The sequence below is a fragment of the Cydia strobilella genome, chromosome 25, assembly GCF_947568885.1.
Source record: "Cydia strobilella chromosome 25, ilCydStro3.1, whole genome shotgun sequence".
Classification (NCBI taxonomy): domain Eukaryota; kingdom Metazoa; phylum Arthropoda; class Insecta; order Lepidoptera; family Tortricidae; genus Cydia; species Cydia strobilella.
The window spans coordinates 2,038,523-2,056,064 of record NC_086065.1 but is presented as its reverse complement, the minus strand read 5'-3'; the positions used below and the strand labels follow the sequence as shown (position 1 = coordinate 2,056,064).

The 17,542-nt window shown below is 44.4% G+C and overlaps 4 protein-coding genes across 4 annotated transcripts in view; 1 reads left to right on the top strand and 3 right to left on the bottom strand.

Moving 5' to 3' along the window:
- Positions 1 to 10,855, top strand: part of LOC134752602 (uncharacterized) — a 77,633-nt gene extending 66,778 nt beyond the window's left edge. The window contains 3 exon segments of the mRNA XM_063688272.1: positions 5,662 to 5,766; positions 6,886 to 7,190; positions 8,885 to 10,855. Coding sequence (XP_063544342.1) covers positions 5,662 to 5,766; positions 6,886 to 7,190; positions 8,885 to 9,035 — 561 coding nt within the window. The 3' untranslated portion in view covers positions 9,036 to 10,855.
- The window catches only part of LOC134752816 (probable chitinase 2), a 483,068-nt gene that overhangs the window by 253,824 nt on the left and 211,702 nt on the right, over positions 1 to 17,542 (bottom strand). The gene's annotated exons all lie outside the window — the stretch shown is intronic.
- Positions 12,731 to 16,222, bottom strand: LOC134752601 (uncharacterized). Its single transcript, XM_063688271.1, has 2 exons — positions 15,121 to 16,222; positions 12,731 to 12,753 (listed from the first exon to the last, which is right to left on the bottom strand). Exons 1-2 carry the CDS (start codon positions 16,220 to 16,222, stop codon positions 12,731 to 12,733), a joined length of 1,125 nt encoding a protein of 374 aa, XP_063544341.1.
- LOC134752600 (uncharacterized) lies at positions 17,000 to 17,458 on the bottom strand. The gene has a single exon (XM_063688270.1). The coding sequence runs from the start codon at positions 17,456 to 17,458 to the stop codon at positions 17,000 to 17,002; it is 459 nt and encodes a 152-aa protein (XP_063544340.1).

The following is a 17,542-nucleotide window of genomic DNA, read 5'->3' as shown; positions in this document are numbered from 1 at the left end:
AATAGGGGAGCTGGCGGCGCGCTGTCCTACGTGCGGAGAGCGCAGCGCTTCCTGCACAAGGACCACACCGCCTTCCTCATCAAGCTGGTGAGTACAACTCTACATGCTATCAAACAGGATATAATAGGGGAGCTGGCGGCGCGCTGTCCTACGTGCGGAGAGCGCAGCGCTTCCTGCACAAGGACCACACCGCCTTCCTCATCAAGCTGGTGAGTACAACTCTACATGCTATCAAACAGGATATAATAGGGGAGCTGGCGGCGCGCTGTCCTACGTGCGGAGAGCGCAGCGCTTCCTGCACAAGGACCACACCGCCTTCCTCATCAAGCTGGTGAGTACAACTCTACATGCTATCAAACAGGATATAATAGGGGAGCTGGCGGCGCGCTGTCCTACGTGCGGAGAGCGCAGCGCTTCCTGCACAAGGACCACACCGCCTTCCTCATCAAGCTGGTGAGTACAACTCTACATGCTATCAAACAGGATATAATAGGGGAGCTGGCGGCGCGCTGTCCTACGTGCGGAGAGCGCAGCGCTTCCTGCACAAGGACCACACCGCCTTCCTCATCAAGCTGGTGAGTACAACTCTACATGCTATCAAACAGGATATAATAGGGGAGCTGGCGGCGCGCTGTCCTACGTGCGGAGAGCGCAGCGCTTCCTGCACAAGGACCACACCGCCTTCCTCATCAAGCTGGTGAGTACAACTCTACATGCTATCAAACAGGATATAATAGGGGAGCTGGCGGCGCGCTGTCCTACGTGCGGAGAGCGCAGCGCTTCCTGCACAAGGACCACACCGCCTTCCTCATCAAGCTGGTGAGTACAACTCTACATGCTATCAAACAGGATATAATAGGGGAGCTGGCGGCGCGCTGTCCTACGTGCGGAGAGCGCAGCGCTTCCTGCACAAGGACCACACCGCCTTCCTCATCAAGCTGGTGAGTACAACTCTACATGCTATCAAACAGGATATAATAGGGGAGCTGGCGGCGCGCTGTCCTACGTGCGGAGAGCGCAGCGCTTCCTGCACAAGGACCACACCGCCTTCCTCATCAAGCTGGTGAGTACAACTCTACATGCTATCAAACAGGATATAATAGGGGAGCTGGCGGCGCGCTGTCCTACGTGCGGAGAGCGCAGCGCTTCCTGCACAAGGACCACACCGCCTTCCTCATCAAGCTGGTGAGTACAACTCTACATGCTATCAAACAGGATATAATAGGGGAGCTGGCGGCGCGCTGTCCTACGTGCGGAGAGCGCAGCGCTTCCTGCACAAGGACCACACCGCCTTCCTCATCAAGCTGGTGAGTACAACTCTACATGCTATCAAACAGGATATAATAGGGGAGCTGGCGGCGCGCTGTCCTACGTGCGGAGAGCGCAGCGCTTCCTGCACAAGGACCACACCGCCTTCCTCATCAAGCTGGTGAGTACAACTCTACATGCTATCAAACAGGATATAATAGGGGAGCTGGCGGCGCGCTGTCCTACGTGCGGAGAGCGCAGCGCTTCCTGCACAAGGACCACACCGCCTTCCTCATCAAGCTGGTGAGTACAACTCTACATGCTATCAAACAGGATATAATAGGGGAGCTGGCGGCGCGCTGTCCTACGTGCGGAGAGCGCAGCGCTTCCTGCACAAGGACCACACCGCCTTCCTCATCAAGCTGGTGAGTACAACTCTACATGCTATCAAACAGGATATAATAGGGGAGCTGGCGGCGCGCTGTCCTACGTGCGGAGAGCGCAGCGCTTCCTGCACAAGGACCACACCGCCTTCCTCATCAAGCTGGTGAGTACAACTCTACATGCTATCAAACAGGATATAATAGGGGAGCTGGCGGCGCGCTGTCCTACGTGCGGAGAGCGCAGCGCTTCCTGCACAAGGACCACACCGCCTTCCTCATCAAGCTGGTGAGTACAACTCTACATGCTATCAAACAGGATATAATAGGGGAGCTGGCGGCGCGCTGTCCTACGTGCGGAGAGCGCAGCGCTTCCTGCACAAGGACCACACCGCCTTCCTCATCAAGCTGGTGAGTACAACTCTACATGCTATCAAACAGGATATAATAGGGGAGCTGGCGGCGCGCTGTCCTACGTGCGGAGAGCGCAGCGCTTCCTGCACAAGGACCACACCGCCTTCCTCATCAAGCTGGTGAGTACAACTCTACATGCTATCAAACAGGATATAATAGGGGAGCTGGCGGCGCGCTGTCCTACGTGCGGAGAGCGCAGCGCTTCCTGCACAAGGACCACACCGCCTTCCTCATCAAGCTGGTGAGTACAACTCTACATGCTATCAAACAGGATATAATAGGGGAGCTGGCGGCGCGCTGTCCTACGTGCGGAGAGCGCAGCGCTTCCTGCACAAGGACCACACCGCCTTCCTCATCAAGCTGGTGAGTACAACTCTACATGCTATCAAACAGGATATAATAGGGGAGCTGGCGGCGCGCTGTCCTACGTGCGGAGAGCGCAGCGCTTCCTGCACAAGGACCACACCGCCTTCCTCATCAAGCTGGTGAGTACAACTCTACATGCTATCAAACAGGATATAATAGGGGAGCTGGCGGCGCGCTGTCCTACGTGCGGAGAGCGCAGCGCTTCCTGCACAAGGACCACACCGCCTTCCTCATCAAGCTGGTGAGTACAACTCTACATGCTATCAAACAGGATATAATAGGGGAGCTGGCGGCGCGCTGTCCTACGTGCGGAGAGCGCAGCGCTTCCTGCACAAGGACCACACCGCCTTCCTCATCAAGCTGGTGAGTACAACTCTACATGCTATCAAACAGGATATAATAGGGGAGCTGGCGGCGCGCTGTCCTACGTGCGGAGAGCGCAGCGCTTCCTGCACAAGGACCACACCGCCTTCCTCATCAAGCTGGTGAGTACAACTCTACATGCTATCAAACAGGATATAATAGGGGAGCTGGCGGCGCGCTGTCCTACGTGCGGAGAGCGCAGCGCTTCCTGCACAAGGACCACACCGCCTTCCTCATCAAGCTGGTGAGTACAACTCTACATGCTATCAAACAGGATATAATAGGGGAGCTGGCGGCGCGCTGTCCTACGTGCGGAGAGCGCAGCGCTTCCTGCACAAGGACCACACCGCCTTCCTCATCAAGCTGGTGAGTACAACTCTACATGCTATCAAACAGGATATAATAGGGGAGCTGGCGGCGCGCTGTCCTACGTGCGGAGAGCGCAGCGCTTCCTGCACAAGGACCACACCGCCTTCCTCATCAAGCTGGTGAGTACAACTCTACATGCTATCAAACAGGATATAATAGGGGAGCTGGCGGCGCGCTGTCCTACGTGCGGAGAGCGCAGCGCTTCCTGCACAAGGACCACACCGCCTTCCTCATCAAGCTGGTGAGTACAACTCTACATGCTATCAAACAGGATATAATAGGGGAGCTGGCGGCGCGCTGTCCTACGTGCGGAGAGCGCAGCGCTTCCTGCACAAGGACCACACCGCCTTCCTCATCAAGCTGGTGAGTACAACTCTACATGCTATCAAACAGGATATAATAGGGGAGCTGGCGGCGCGCTGTCCTACGTGCGGAGAGCGCAGCGCTTCCTGCACAAGGACCACACCGCCTTCCTCATCAAGCTGGTGAGTACAACTCTACATGCTATCAAACAGGATATAATAGGGGAGCTGGCGGCGCGCTGTCCTACGTGCGGAGAGCGCAGCGCTTCCTGCACAAGGACCACACCGCCTTCCTCATCAAGCTGGTGAGTACAACTCTACATGCTATCAAACAGGATATAATAGGGGAGCTGGCGGCGCGCTGTCCTACGTGCGGAGAGCGCAGCGCTTCCTGCACAAGGACCACACCGCCTTCCTCATCAAGCTGGTGAGTACAACTCTACATGCTATCAAACAGGATATAATAGGGGAGCTGGCGGCGCGCTGTCCTACGTGCGGAGAGCGCAGCGCTTCCTGCACAAGGACCACACCGCCTTCCTCATCAAGCTGGTGAGTACAACTCTACATGCTATCAAACAGGATATAATAGGGGAGCTGGCGGCGCGCTGTCCTACGTGCGGAGAGCGCAGCGCTTCCTGCACAAGGACCACACCGCCTTCCTCATCAAGCTGGTGAGTACAACTCTACATGCTATCAAACAGGATATAATAGGGGAGCTGGCGGCGCGCTGTCCTACGTGCGGAGAGCGCAGCGCTTCCTGCACAAGGACCACACCGCCTTCCTCATCAAGCTGGTGAGTACAACTCTACATGCTATCAAACAGGATATAATAGGGGAGCTGGCGGCGCGCTGTCCTACGTGCGGAGAGCGCAGCGCTTCCTGCACAAGGACCACACCGCCTTCCTCATCAAGCTGGTGAGTACAACTCTACATGCTATCAAACAGGATATAATAGGGGAGCTGGCGGCGCGCTGTCCTACGTGCGGAGAGCGCAGCGCTTCCTGCACAAGGACCACACCGCCTTCCTCATCAAGCTGGTGAGTACAACTCTACATGCTATCAAACAGGATATAATAGGGGAGCTGGCGGCGCGCTGTCCTACGTGCGGAGAGCGCAGCGCTTCCTGCACAAGGACCACACCGCCTTCCTCATCAAGCTGGTGAGTACAACTCTACATGCTATCAAACAGGATATAATAGGGGAGCTGGCGGCGCGCTGTCCTACGTGCGGAGAGCGCAGCGCTTCCTGCACAAGGACCACACCGCCTTCCTCATCAAGCTGGTGAGTACAACTCTACATGCTATCAAACAGGATATAATAGGGGAGCTGGCGGCGCGCTGTCCTACGTGCGGAGAGCGCAGCGCTTCCTGCACAAGGACCACACCGCCTTCCTCATCAAGCTGGTGAGTACAACTCTACATGCTATCAAACAGGATATAATAGGGGAGCTGGCGGCGCGCTGTCCTACGTGCGGAGAGCGCAGCGCTTCCTGCACAAGGACCACACCGCCTTCCTCATCAAGCTGGTGAGTACAACTCTACATGCTATCAAACAGGATATAATAGGGGAGCTGGCGGCGCGCTGTCCTACGTGCGGAGAGCGCAGCGCTTCTTGCACAAGGAGTCACTCTACATACTACATGCTACCAAAGAGGATATAATAGGATAGAGCGGTACTGTCATACTAAATTTTGAAGCCACAGTAAATTCACTGCCATCTATCGACACACGATTAAAACTAAAAATAAAAATATCAAAAAATGTAATGTAAATATATAGATTAATGATTTTTTTTATTTGCAATATTTGCATTAGTAGTTTTCATATTATTTTGACCCATGTTCTTTCACTGATATGCGTTAAAATTGTTAAATAACAAACGAAACCGTCAACGCTATCTATACGAGAGTAGGTCAAATGTAGTGGCGCCATCTGATCGAGAATCAAATTTTTTACAGACCTAAATATACCTCATGTCATTGTATGTGCAAAGTTTCATTACAATCCATCACGTAGTTTTAAAATGAGAACGAAACTCCGTTTGTATGGGAACTTGGGAAGGTGAAATTCGGCCGAGCTTGCCGTTAGTAAAGGAATGATATTTAATACGTCATCATTTGATTTGTTTCCAAACTTGTTTATATCTCTGTATTTAGAATACATAGTAAGTTTTTGATTAATTCCTCTTTATTTACGTTATTTTTGTTACTTTTCCTTTAGTATGGTGGTGACGAGTGCCGCGTGTCCTTCGAATTGCTAGAGAGTGGCGGAGAGGGCCGCGCTTCCCCGCACAACGACTCCTCGCGGTTGTCACCCACCAACCAGGTAATTATAACACCGGCCAAGTGCGAGTCGGACTCGCGCACGAAGGGTTCCGTACCATTAGTTAAAAATTGGCAAAAAAAAAACATGTTTTTTGTATGGGAGCCCCACTTAAATATTTATTTTATTATGTTTTTAGTATTTGTTGTTATAGCGGCAAGAGAAAAACATCATCTGTGAAAATTTCAACTGTTTAGCTATCACGGTTCACGAGATACAGCCTGGTGAAAGACAGACAGCGAAGTCTTAGTAATAGGGTCCCGTTTCACCTTTTGGGTACGGAACCCTAAAAAGTACAACTACACTTGTTTTAAATTAAAAAAATAATTTCGAATTTCTAAATCCATCAGAAATATAGGAATGGATCGGACCTATCATAACTTTAACTATTATTGCAGTTTTTTATTTACTTCAACTTCAAATTTTACTTAATCGCCAAATATATATTTTTCAACTAGCTTCTTTGCGCTAGTCTGCGTATAAATTGTTAATTTCTTAAAATGTGTCGTGTTGAAGTAAAACGTACCACATTGTCGCTTACCATACGGGTGAAATTTGCTTGCACCTCTATACGAATAACCTGTCAGAGCGTCCTTGTGGTAAACGACAATGTGGTACCTTTTACTTGAGAACGACACAAGTGTTCGCCAGTCAACATGAAACATTATTAGAAAATGCCAAAGTAATAATGACTATCCTGTAAGATTAGTGATTTATTATTAATAACAACCATAGAGTAACTTGTACTAGAGCAGTACTGTCATAGTAAATTTTGTAACCACAGTAAATTCACTGCCATCTATCGACACACTTTAAAACTAAAAATAAATATTTATAAAAATACGATAAAATGTATTTAAATATATATAAATGTTTTTTTTTTATTTGCATTAATTATTTTTATGATTTTGACCCATGTTCTTTCACTGATATGCGTTAAAATTGTTAAATAACAAACGAAACCGTCAACGCCATCTATACGACAGTAGGCCAAAGCTAGTAGCGCCCTCTAAACGAGATTCAAATTTTCTTGATTTTCGTGGCACGTTTTTTCCTTAGACTGTATCCATCTATTACGGAGTTATATCTATCTTTGTTATTAATAACAACGTAACGTTTCAGTCCCGGCCGTCTGCGCCGAACGGCGACCCCGTGTCCCGCCTCGCCGCCTGGTCGCTCTACACGGAGCGCTACTCCCGCCCCGACCACGTCCCGCCCGCCCCCGCCCCCGCCGCCGCCGCCGCCGACGCCCTCCACCCCCCCGCACCCAACAAGCCCGTGTTCCTCGCCAGGAACGCGGCGCGGCGCGGCGGCGCGGGGGACAACGTGGCCGAGGGGGACGGCGGCGCGGTGGGGGGGGCGAGGGGGAAGAGGAAACCCCACAGGATTGTTGATAGAAGCGAGTGCACGCTCAGCAGCGGGATCAGGTGAGAATAACATTCAGAATATATCTCTAACTCTGTACCGACTTGGCGACTAGCTCCTTCCTCGCCAGGAACGCGGCCATGTGGGGGGGGGGGGATCCGGGGACAATGTAGGTCCGGGGTACTTGGGGACAATATTTTCTTTCCTTTTCATACACTATCGTAGATATATACCAATCCTGTCTTTTTCACGCAAAGGGAAACCTTTATAAAAAGCGCTTAAAGATAAGGGTAACCCTTATTAAGAGCTAGCCTTATTTTTGGTTAGCTTTTCGGTAAGGGTTTAGTCAAAGGTAAGGGTATGAATGGGCTTGCAGTTCAAAAGGGAAAGTCTTTCAATGTGTTAGCCGTGTTTAAGTGTCGCCCATTGAAAGGGTTTTATCGCGGAAAGGGTTGTCCGGTCCCTGGATAGGAGCAAGATATTTTACTTGAGGCAATTCCATGGCCCCTTAACCTGTGGAGCGCCCCAGTATGACAATAGTATCGAACTCGTATATTAACTACACGTGTTACACTAAGGCGCTCCACGAGTTAACCTTTTGGACGGAGGGATATATCAGCCTCGTAGGTTCAACGCCAAAGACCGATTAATCCGTCACAGACCACAGAGCAACATAGACCTACGTGCGTTGGCATAAAGTTCAATTTCGGTTTTGACACTTCGGTGGCGTGGCGTCCGAGTGACAGCTTTTGTGTCTGATACGGCGTCGAGAACATCATCTTCATCTTCCTCGCGTTGTCCCGGCATTTTGCCACGGCTCCATGGGAGCCTGGGGTCTGCTTGGCAACTAATCCCAAGAATTGGCGTAGGCACTATTTATTACGAAAGCGACTGCCATCTGACCGTCCAACCCAGGGGGGAAACTAGGCCTTGTCGGGATTAGTCCGGTTTCCTCACGATGTTTTCCTTCACCGAAAAGCGACTGGTAAATATCAAATGATATTTCGTACATAAGTTCCGAAAAACTTATTGGTACGAGCCGGGGTTTGAACCCGCGACCTCCGGATTGCAAGTCGCACGCTCTTACCGCTAGGCCACCAGCGCAGCGCTGACACGGCGTCGAGAACGTTAAAGTCTATCTTAGCTTACTCTGTGCCGCATCCGACAAACCCATTCAGGGGCAGGGGAAGCCGTGCGGGGAGGGATTATTTCATCTACCTGTATTTATGTTATTTGGGGCATTTCATATGAAAAGGGACCTTATTGTCGATGGCGCTTACGCCGCACAGCGCCGCGCGGCATTGTATTTATATCGGAGCATCTTTAATAACGGCGTAAGCGCAATCGACAATAAGGTCCCTTTTTATAGAAAATACAAAAAACCTAAAACCTGCTACTTTTTTAAAATTCATTTATGATACTAGAAAATCGTTTAAAGTTTGTATAACAATATTTAAGCTTCCTACTACATCGTTACAGTAGTTAATGTGTTTAACTTGTCAATTTCTATCATCCCAATATCAGTTAAATTTAAAAATTTATATCAAGTATTTAGTATCTATTTCTCTCGCAATCGTCTACTTTTAATACTCACAATCCACATTTTAACGATATTTATATGATTATGATGAAACAAATTACCGTTTGACCACTATGATATAACTAATGGCTGCATTTTTATGTTCTGAATTACCCACAAAAACCTCACACTGAAACCGATATCAATATTCTCCTAACCGTTCGTATCGCTTTACAGATTGGTGGCGTCCCGGCCGCAGCACCTGTACCGGCCCGGGGCGCTAGCGGCCGCTCGCGCCTCGCACGCGCGCCTGCACCAGGCACGCCGTGCCAAGTTCAAGGCGTGGCTGCACGTGCACGTGCACAAGCAGGGCAACCCGCACCGATGATCACACACCTTCTGAACGTACCCCTCCACTGTTCAACACTACAGTATGTACGGTTGACGACCAAAACTTACTGTATTTCAAACTGTATGCTCTAAAATTTGATAATAATTATGGCATACAGATGCGTTTCCGTTCCCGGGCCCGAAGCCGACGTGCCGATCGTTAGCGCTCCGGAGGGTATCGTAGTCGTCTCTCTCTGTCCCTCTTCCTAGTACGACAGGGACAGTTGCGTTTCGTTCGCTCCGGTGCGTTGACGATTGCTCGTTGGCTCCGCACCCTGTATGAAAAATCAACATTTCATGTAGAAGATACATATGGAACGGAGTCGTGATGAAAATCGTGAATTTTCATCGTATATGACGTGCGAAGCGCTAGTTTTTGCTTAAAATTTGAATCTTTATAACAATACAGTATTAAAATAAATAGATTTTCAAAAATAACAGTGAGTTTTTGTTGTCAATCGACAGAATTAACCCTTCTTATAGCGTTACGGCGGGATGACAATTTTACACGTAAAACTTGATATAAATACGTTTTTCAATATAGATGTTTATAAATAAAAATCCTAATAGTTGTTTTACATACCGGTAGCCGAATACCATATTATATATCTGAGATTTCTATCTTTTTACGGCCAACTGAAATTCTAACTCAAATTTCTACGTATATTGAAGGGTGATTGTTTGTTCAAAACTCGATAATTTTAAGACGGAGTGAGAATATTGTTTTTGTAAATACGCAATCTGATTGATTCTTGCCTAGCAAAAGAGGCTAAAATAAGTAAGTTCCGCTTATTCGCGATTTGATCCACTTATTGTGATTTCGATGTGATAAAAGCACTTTTTAAATAATATTATCCGAATACGCGGGACCTGATAATGCTAAGCGCTTTTGAAATGTTTATTTATTTGAATCCGTCAATATACTTTTTTTATGCAGTTTCTCTTTTTATTATATATTCTCAATGTCATATAAATGTTAGATTCAGTAGCGCCTCTTGTCAAAAATGTATATAATTGTAATATAGACATACTATCAGTTCTTTAAGGTCAATTATGTATTTATATAACGGCTATTGCCTTCAGCATATCGAAAGCACAAGTCACTAAAAACAGAACCTTGCGCCTATGTAAATAAGTCCACTGTTAAGGCCAGTCTAGACTGAACAATTCGCCCAATCTGGTTAAATTGGCTGATCAAATCAATTTTAAAATTTCAAATCGCAAGAATGCCAAATTCTGTCGCTAGTGTGCGCGTTTGGGGGCATCTCACCATAAATGTAAAATTGGTAATTAAATTGTGTACGATAGATAATTTTTTTCCTGGTCAAATCGGTCGGTTTGATCATCCCGTCTGGACTGGCCTTTATCCTGGAAGCTCTGAAGCTTCACCGAAGTTGAACCTCCGTTTAAACGTCCAGATAATTTTATAGTTCTTATCACAAACGATATTCTCGCTCTTAAAATTAAATTACTGGTATTAAAGTCGGTCCAAATAGGGCACAGGGTATCTTAAAACGTACATGCGTCAAATTAAAATTATTATTTTGGGCCGGTTTTAGCCAATGCATTTGTAAAGGGGTAATCTCATTTTTACTGTTTTTTTTTTCACCGAACCACGTTTTAGTGGTGAGGCGTAGTGTAAGATGGCGGTGACCGGAAGTGTGACGTCATTTCCGCTCGTCGCCGGATCTCTTTAAAGTACAGTGTGTCAGTTGTAAATAGCAGAGTGACCGTTAGTGTTGTTGAAGAACCAATCTTGTTAATTTGTAAAGAAAAAATAACTTGTCAAGAGAAATAAATATTATTATATTTATAATACACTTGTGTTTTTATTGAGTTGAAGCTTGAACCCTTTAATTCGCTACAAGCCAAAGTTTTAGGCGTACAAAGTATCAGCCCAGTGGCGTAACTGGGGGGGGGGGGCAGAGGGGGCAAGTGCCCCGGGCGCCATCCAAGAGGGGGGAGGGGGGGGGGGGCAAAAGGCAGCAGCAGGGAAGCTTTTGTCAGTCGTCAGGGGGCGCAAATTTGGCGACTGCCCCGGGCGCCATATCCTCTTGCTACGCACCTGTATCAGCCAATAAAAAAAAGCACGGCACCGGCAAATTTTGTAACCCCAGTAAATTCACTGCCATCTGTCGACACACTTTAAAACTAAAAATGAAGATTTAAAAAAAATACGTTCAAATGTATTTAAATATGGATAAATGATTTTTTTATTTGCATTAATTATTTTTATATGATTTTGACCCATGTTCTTTCACTGGTATGCGTTAAAATTATAAATAACAAACGAAACAGTCAACGCCCTCTATACGAGTGTAGGCCAAAACTAGTGGCGCCATCTGATCGAGAGTCAAATTTTCGTGATTTTCGAGGCACGTTTTTTCCTTAGACTGTATCCATCTATTACGGAGTTATATCTATCTTTGGTTATGCCAAGATAGTAACGATTTTGATAGCACACGTTATTTATAAGTCACTAGCGACCCGCCCTGGCTTCGCACGGGTATTTCAACTAATTTACACAAAACCATTCGAAATTATATATAAACCTTCCTCTTAGTCACTCAATCTATTAAAAAAAACTGCATCAAAAACCGTTGCGTAGTTTTAAAGATCTAAGCATACATAGGGACAGACGGCGGAAAACGACTTTGTTTTATACTATGTAGTGATAATTTATAGAAGTATGACGTTTAAAATAACACTTGCACTGCGTGTTTGTAAAATCATAGAGTAACTTATACTAGAGCGGTACTGTCATAGTAAATTTTGTAACCACAGTAAATTCACTGCCATCTATCGACACACTTTAAAACTAAAAATGAAGATTTATAAAAATACGATAAAATGTATTTAAATATGGATAAATGATTTTTTTATTTGCATTAATAATTTTTATGATTTTGACTGATATGCGTAAAAATTGTTAAATAACAAACGAAATCGTCAACGCCATCTATACGACAGTAGGCCAAAGCCCCTGCGCCCTCTGATCGAGAGTCAAATTTTGTTGATTTTCGAGGCACGTTTTTTCCTTAGACTGTATCCATCTAATACGGAGTTATATCTATCTTTGGTAAAATCTTTGCATACTAAAGCGAGGTTTAGACTAGCAAGAACTTGCATACAATATTCATTACATTGCGGTAACTGATAAACATTTTGAATGCAGTTTACCTTAGTAGTCAGCAATGTAACGTAAGACTTATATTGACCGGGATATAGACCGTAATTACCTTTGAAAGCGAACGCAGCCGACGCGCAAGAATGAGGGTAGACCGAGCGCTGTCTACACAACTTTGACACCCACCCGCTATCTTCAGTCACCCGAACATGATGCATGCAACTGCGTCGAAATATCGGGAGCTCATAAATAATACAAAAGGTAATCACGGTCTATATCCCGGTCAATATAAGTCTAGTGAAACTAACCGTGAATCATTCGAAACTCTAAAAACTTTTAAGTAAATTGCATGCAAGTTTTTGCTAGTCTAAACCTCGCTTTATCTTGGTTTAACTGTTTAACTAGTGAGTCTTTCAATAGTGTTACTAGATGATGTTGTTCTTAAGGGGCCCACAGACTATCAGTCCGCCGGACGATATCGGCCTGTCAGTTGTTCGGAGCTGTCAAATTTTTGTTCTAACTGACAGGCCGATATCGTCCGGCGGACTGATAGTCAGTGGGCCCCTTTATGGCTTGTATGTAGATACACCTGAAAAGGGGATTTAGCCAAATTATACTACGATTTATACCAACCACGCTTTTATTTACAACAAATAAATAAACCAACTAAAGGCAGAGTTGTGTAAGGCACAGTATAAGAAACTAACATTCCTATAACCATTTGTATAGTTCTTAAGAAAAAGGACCTTCATTTGTATTGGAGTCAGCATAGGTAGTGTTAGCCTCAGTACAAAAATAAGCTGGTTTATCTGTCCCTGAAACCTTATTTTTGGTTGTGGGTTATATCCAAAGTGAACCTTTGTGACGTTCCACAGGTAAATGTACCTTATGGCGCTTACGCTATTATTAACGACCCTCCAATACTAACGCGTAACGCAGTGCTACGTGACGTAAGCGCCGACCGCCATAAGGTATCTTTTCAGTGGAACGTCACATTTGTTTCGCTGTTCTTAACTTTAAAACAAATTAGAACCTAAATCATTAGTGCTGCTTGCACTGAAGAGTTTAAATACCTCTATACGCTCAGGTTTATGCTATAATTCCTCGCAACATTTAAAATTCTATTCTAGCATATTACGCTCGGAATTCACGTCTAAATGTTACTCTTTAGCGTGTAAATATTACATTTTACTCCCTTACAATACAATCTAAGGCGAGAGTACAGTCAAGTGTGAAAATATGGGTGCATACAACTTACTCAAAAATGGGGCATTTTCTATGAAAAGGAACCTTATTGTCGATGGCGCTTACGCCGCACAGCGTCGCGCGGCATTGTATTTATATCGGAGCATCGTTTATAGTGGCGTAAGCGCCATCGACAATAAGGTCCCTTTTTATAGAAAATACCACAAATAACTATGACCCAGTTCTTAATTCGCTGACATAAGAGCTATAGGATATGTTTTTGAGTATGATTAGTGCACCTATATTTTAACACTTGACTGTACCATACTTCCTATTTTCTATATTATATGACAAAACGCTTACCTATGGGTAGATCCATTATTAAAACGCGGCGTCACAGTTCTTTACGAAGAAACGTGAGCGTCGGGATGGCGGGTGGACCTCGACGATTTCAACGAAATATTTATAAACAAATAAATAAATATCCCGTTTTAGGTATAGATAAGATATGCCGATTTTTAATAAAAGTTTACGGAGGTATAAAACTCCCGTGAGACTCAAACATATTAGATTATTTTAAACCGGGTCACTAATAATAATAATAATAAAGCCTCTTTATTCCCATATAACTTATAGCTACATGATACATAATTTAAATTTAATCTTATTTTTTTTTTTTACTTAAATTATAGGGACCCCTATTGTAGGGTATAGGCCTCCTCCAGATTCTTCCACCTCGTTCTGTCCTGGGCTACTGTTAGCCAGTTTTTCCTGGATACTTTTATAATATCGTCCGCCCATCTTTGTCGTGGATGTCCAATTTTTCTTTTCCCAACCGGACCGGCCCATTTGGTAGCGGCAAGGGTCCAGCGCTGGTCGGTGCATCTTGCTACGTGCCCGGCCCATCGCCATTTCAGTTTTAAGGCATGTTGTAATGCATCTGTCAGTCTTGTCTTTTTCCTAATTGTTAGACTTTTTATTTTGTGTATTTTTCTTAGGTTTAGGATGCTTCGTTCCATAGCTCGTTGACAACTTATTATTTTGTTTTTAATGTTTTTTGTATAGGCCCAAGTCTGGGACCCGTATGTCAAGCAGGGAAGAATACAGGTATCCATCACAGTTTTTTTCATACTTAGATTGTAGTCACCTTTCAGTATGTCTTTGTGCGCCCAATATTTATTCCAACTACAGGTAATTCGCCTATTCACCTCCTCTTCGTTGCTCGTCTTGGAAAATGATACCTGTTTACCTAAGTAAATGTAGCTGTCTACGTATTCTAGTTCAACGTCATCTAATATGATGGAACTTTTAGTGCCGTTCGTCATTATTTTAGTTTTATTTAGGTTCATGTGCAGACCAGCTTTCTTGCTCTCTATATTAAGCTCGTGTATCATTTTTCCTAACTTTTGGTCGTTTTCAGCAAAAACTACAATATCGTCTGCAAATCTGAGGTGGTGAAGTCGTGTGTTATTTATTTTGATTCCTTCTGTTGCCCAGTTCAGTTCGGCGAATATGTTTTGCAGGACGGCTATAAAAAGCTTAGGAGACAGTGGGTCGCCTTGCCTAACGCCTCTACCTATTTTAAACTCATCGCCTCTGGTTTCTAGCTTAACTCTGCTTACATTGTTTGAGTAGATGTTTTTTAAGATTCTAGTTATTTCTGGGCTTATTTTACATGATCTAAGAGCTTTCCAAATAAAGTTATGGTGTATGCTATCGAAAGCTTTTGTGTAATCAATAAAACACATATATAGAGTTTTATTAAACTCACTATATTTCTCCATAACTTGTTCCATAGTATGGATGTGGTCCATGGTCGAAAATCCGGAACGAAATCCTGCTTGTTCTACTGGTTGCATGCTGTCTATTTGAGGATTGATTTTGTCTTGTATGATAGAGGTGAATAGCTTGTACACAGTAGACAGCAGACTTATAGGGCGGTAATTGGCTATGTCTAAAGGATTTCCTTTTTTATATAATAGTATGATGTCCGAGCTGTACCATTGTTTAGGAGCTTGCCCTGTGCTTAGGACCATGTTAAATATGCACGTCAGTGGTTTAGTGAGTAATGGTGCTCCGATTTTGAGACTCTCATTTCTTAAGCCATCCGGCCCAGGGCTTTTTTCGTGCTTTAGTTTTTTAATGTGTTTCAGGACTTCTTCTTCCTGTATTCTGATAGCCTCGTTTGTGTTTGTTTCAGTGGTCTCCGTTTCTGTTCTCGCGTCGTAGATTATGGTAGCGTAGAGGTCTCTGTAGAATTCCGTAGCGCATGATAGTACATCCTTTCTCGTCATAGCTTGGTTCCGTCCTCGATTGAGGGTCTGAATCCAGTCGGAGTGCGTGTGTAGTTGTTTAAAAGCTCGTTTAGCGCTTCTGTATTGGATTAAGTTGACCTCTATGGTCTTTTTCTTGTGTAGGTTAAAGTCTTTTCGTATACACTTACTTGTTTGTTTGAATAAAGACGACAGTTCTTTTTTCTGTTCGTTATTTTTATTTTCCGTTTTCAAAAGTTCGCTACGTCTTTTAATCAGAAGTTTTGTAGTTTCGCTGAAGAAGTAGTAGGTGTGTTCTTCGTCTTGTTGCGTGTTTTCGATTTTTAAGCTATTTTTAATGCAGTTCTCGATAGCGTCGTAAAAGCTCTGAACATTTTCTTTATAGCTGCTCGGTATGGCATCAATATTTTTTCCGAGATTAGAAAGGAATGTTTTTATTTCATCTTCTGTTTCCAGTGACTTTGTTGAGTTTTTAAAGTGTTTTCTGTTCTTTTTTACATTTTTTAGGGATAATGTTGCTCTTACTATTCGGTGGTCTGACGGAAACTCTACGTTGTTTATGACTTCTATATTAGTAACACTTTTCGGAGAGTTTGACATTATAAAATCGATTTCATTCTTCTTTTTTTGGTCTGGCGATATCCACGTCCATTTTCGGCTGCTCTTCTTTTTGAAATACGAGTTCATGATTGAAAGTTTGAATTCAAGTGCAAATTGTATGAGCTTTTCACCTCTTTCAATTCTTTTTCCGTAACCGTATTTGCCCATGATTAGCGTTTCGTTGTTTTTTTGTTGTCCTATTTTAGCGTTGAAATCTCCCATCACCAATATTTTGTTACAGCCTTCTGAGAGCTTATGAGCTTTTCGTAGAGTTTGATAAAAGTTTTCCAGCTCTTCTTCATTTGAATTTTGTGTTGGGGCATATGCTTGTATTGCTGATAGCTTTGTGTCGTTGAATTTTAGTTGCAGCAATGCGACTCTTTCAGATAGGCCGCTAAAATGTATAATATTTAATTTATATTCTTTTTTTATGAGAAATCCTACGCCGTGTAATCCGGGCGTTTCACCCACATAGCAGAATATGTAATCATTATGCTCTTCAATATTGCATCCCATTCTTCTTATTTCGGCTAAGCCGAGTATGTCTATGTTTAGATTCCGTATGGCGTACATTAATTCTATGTATTTTTCGGTGGTAGAGAGGGTTCTAACATTGTAGGTTGCTATTTTTAGGGTTTCACTCTTATTTACTCTCTTTTTTGGAGGGTTTTGGTCGTATTCTTCCACGGTGACCAACCGGCTTGGAAGATGTGTATCGTTTTCTATTCTTTGATGTGGTAATGGTAAGTGATCTAGGTGAGAGGGAGGGGCTAATTGCTATATGATAGTGTTTTCGTCGTCGTGTTGTTGTTTCGGAGTCTTACTTGAATTTTTAGAGCTGGTCAAGTAGTTCAAAATTCCAGGTTTAAGTACTCCTTCCGATAAACTTGACGTCCTTTTGATCGGCGCCTGGGTTTTATTTTTCTTGCTAGCTTGCGATCGTTTGTTTTCGTCCTGTGTCGAATTGTTGCTTTCAGGGGATAATGAGAGCATTCTTTTGTTTTTACTAGTAGCGTTCGTGTTGCTGTGTATAACAAGTTTGTCATATTTTATTGTTGCGTAGTTGCCTTTCTCTCTTTCGGCTCGTACTTGTTCTTGTAGTTGTCTTCTTTTTTCCAACACGTACAATGGGTAATCTTCTTTGATGTAGTAAGCAGTATCCTTCAAAGCGCTTCTTTGTTTGAAAATATCTATTTTTATACCTAGTGTAGTGAACGTAGCGGTGATTGGTCTCATTCTTTCCCCCTTCTTCCCTATTCTTCTAACTTCTTGAATGTCTCTGCGTTCAAGCTCTAGGGAGAAATGCTGCTTTACGAAGTC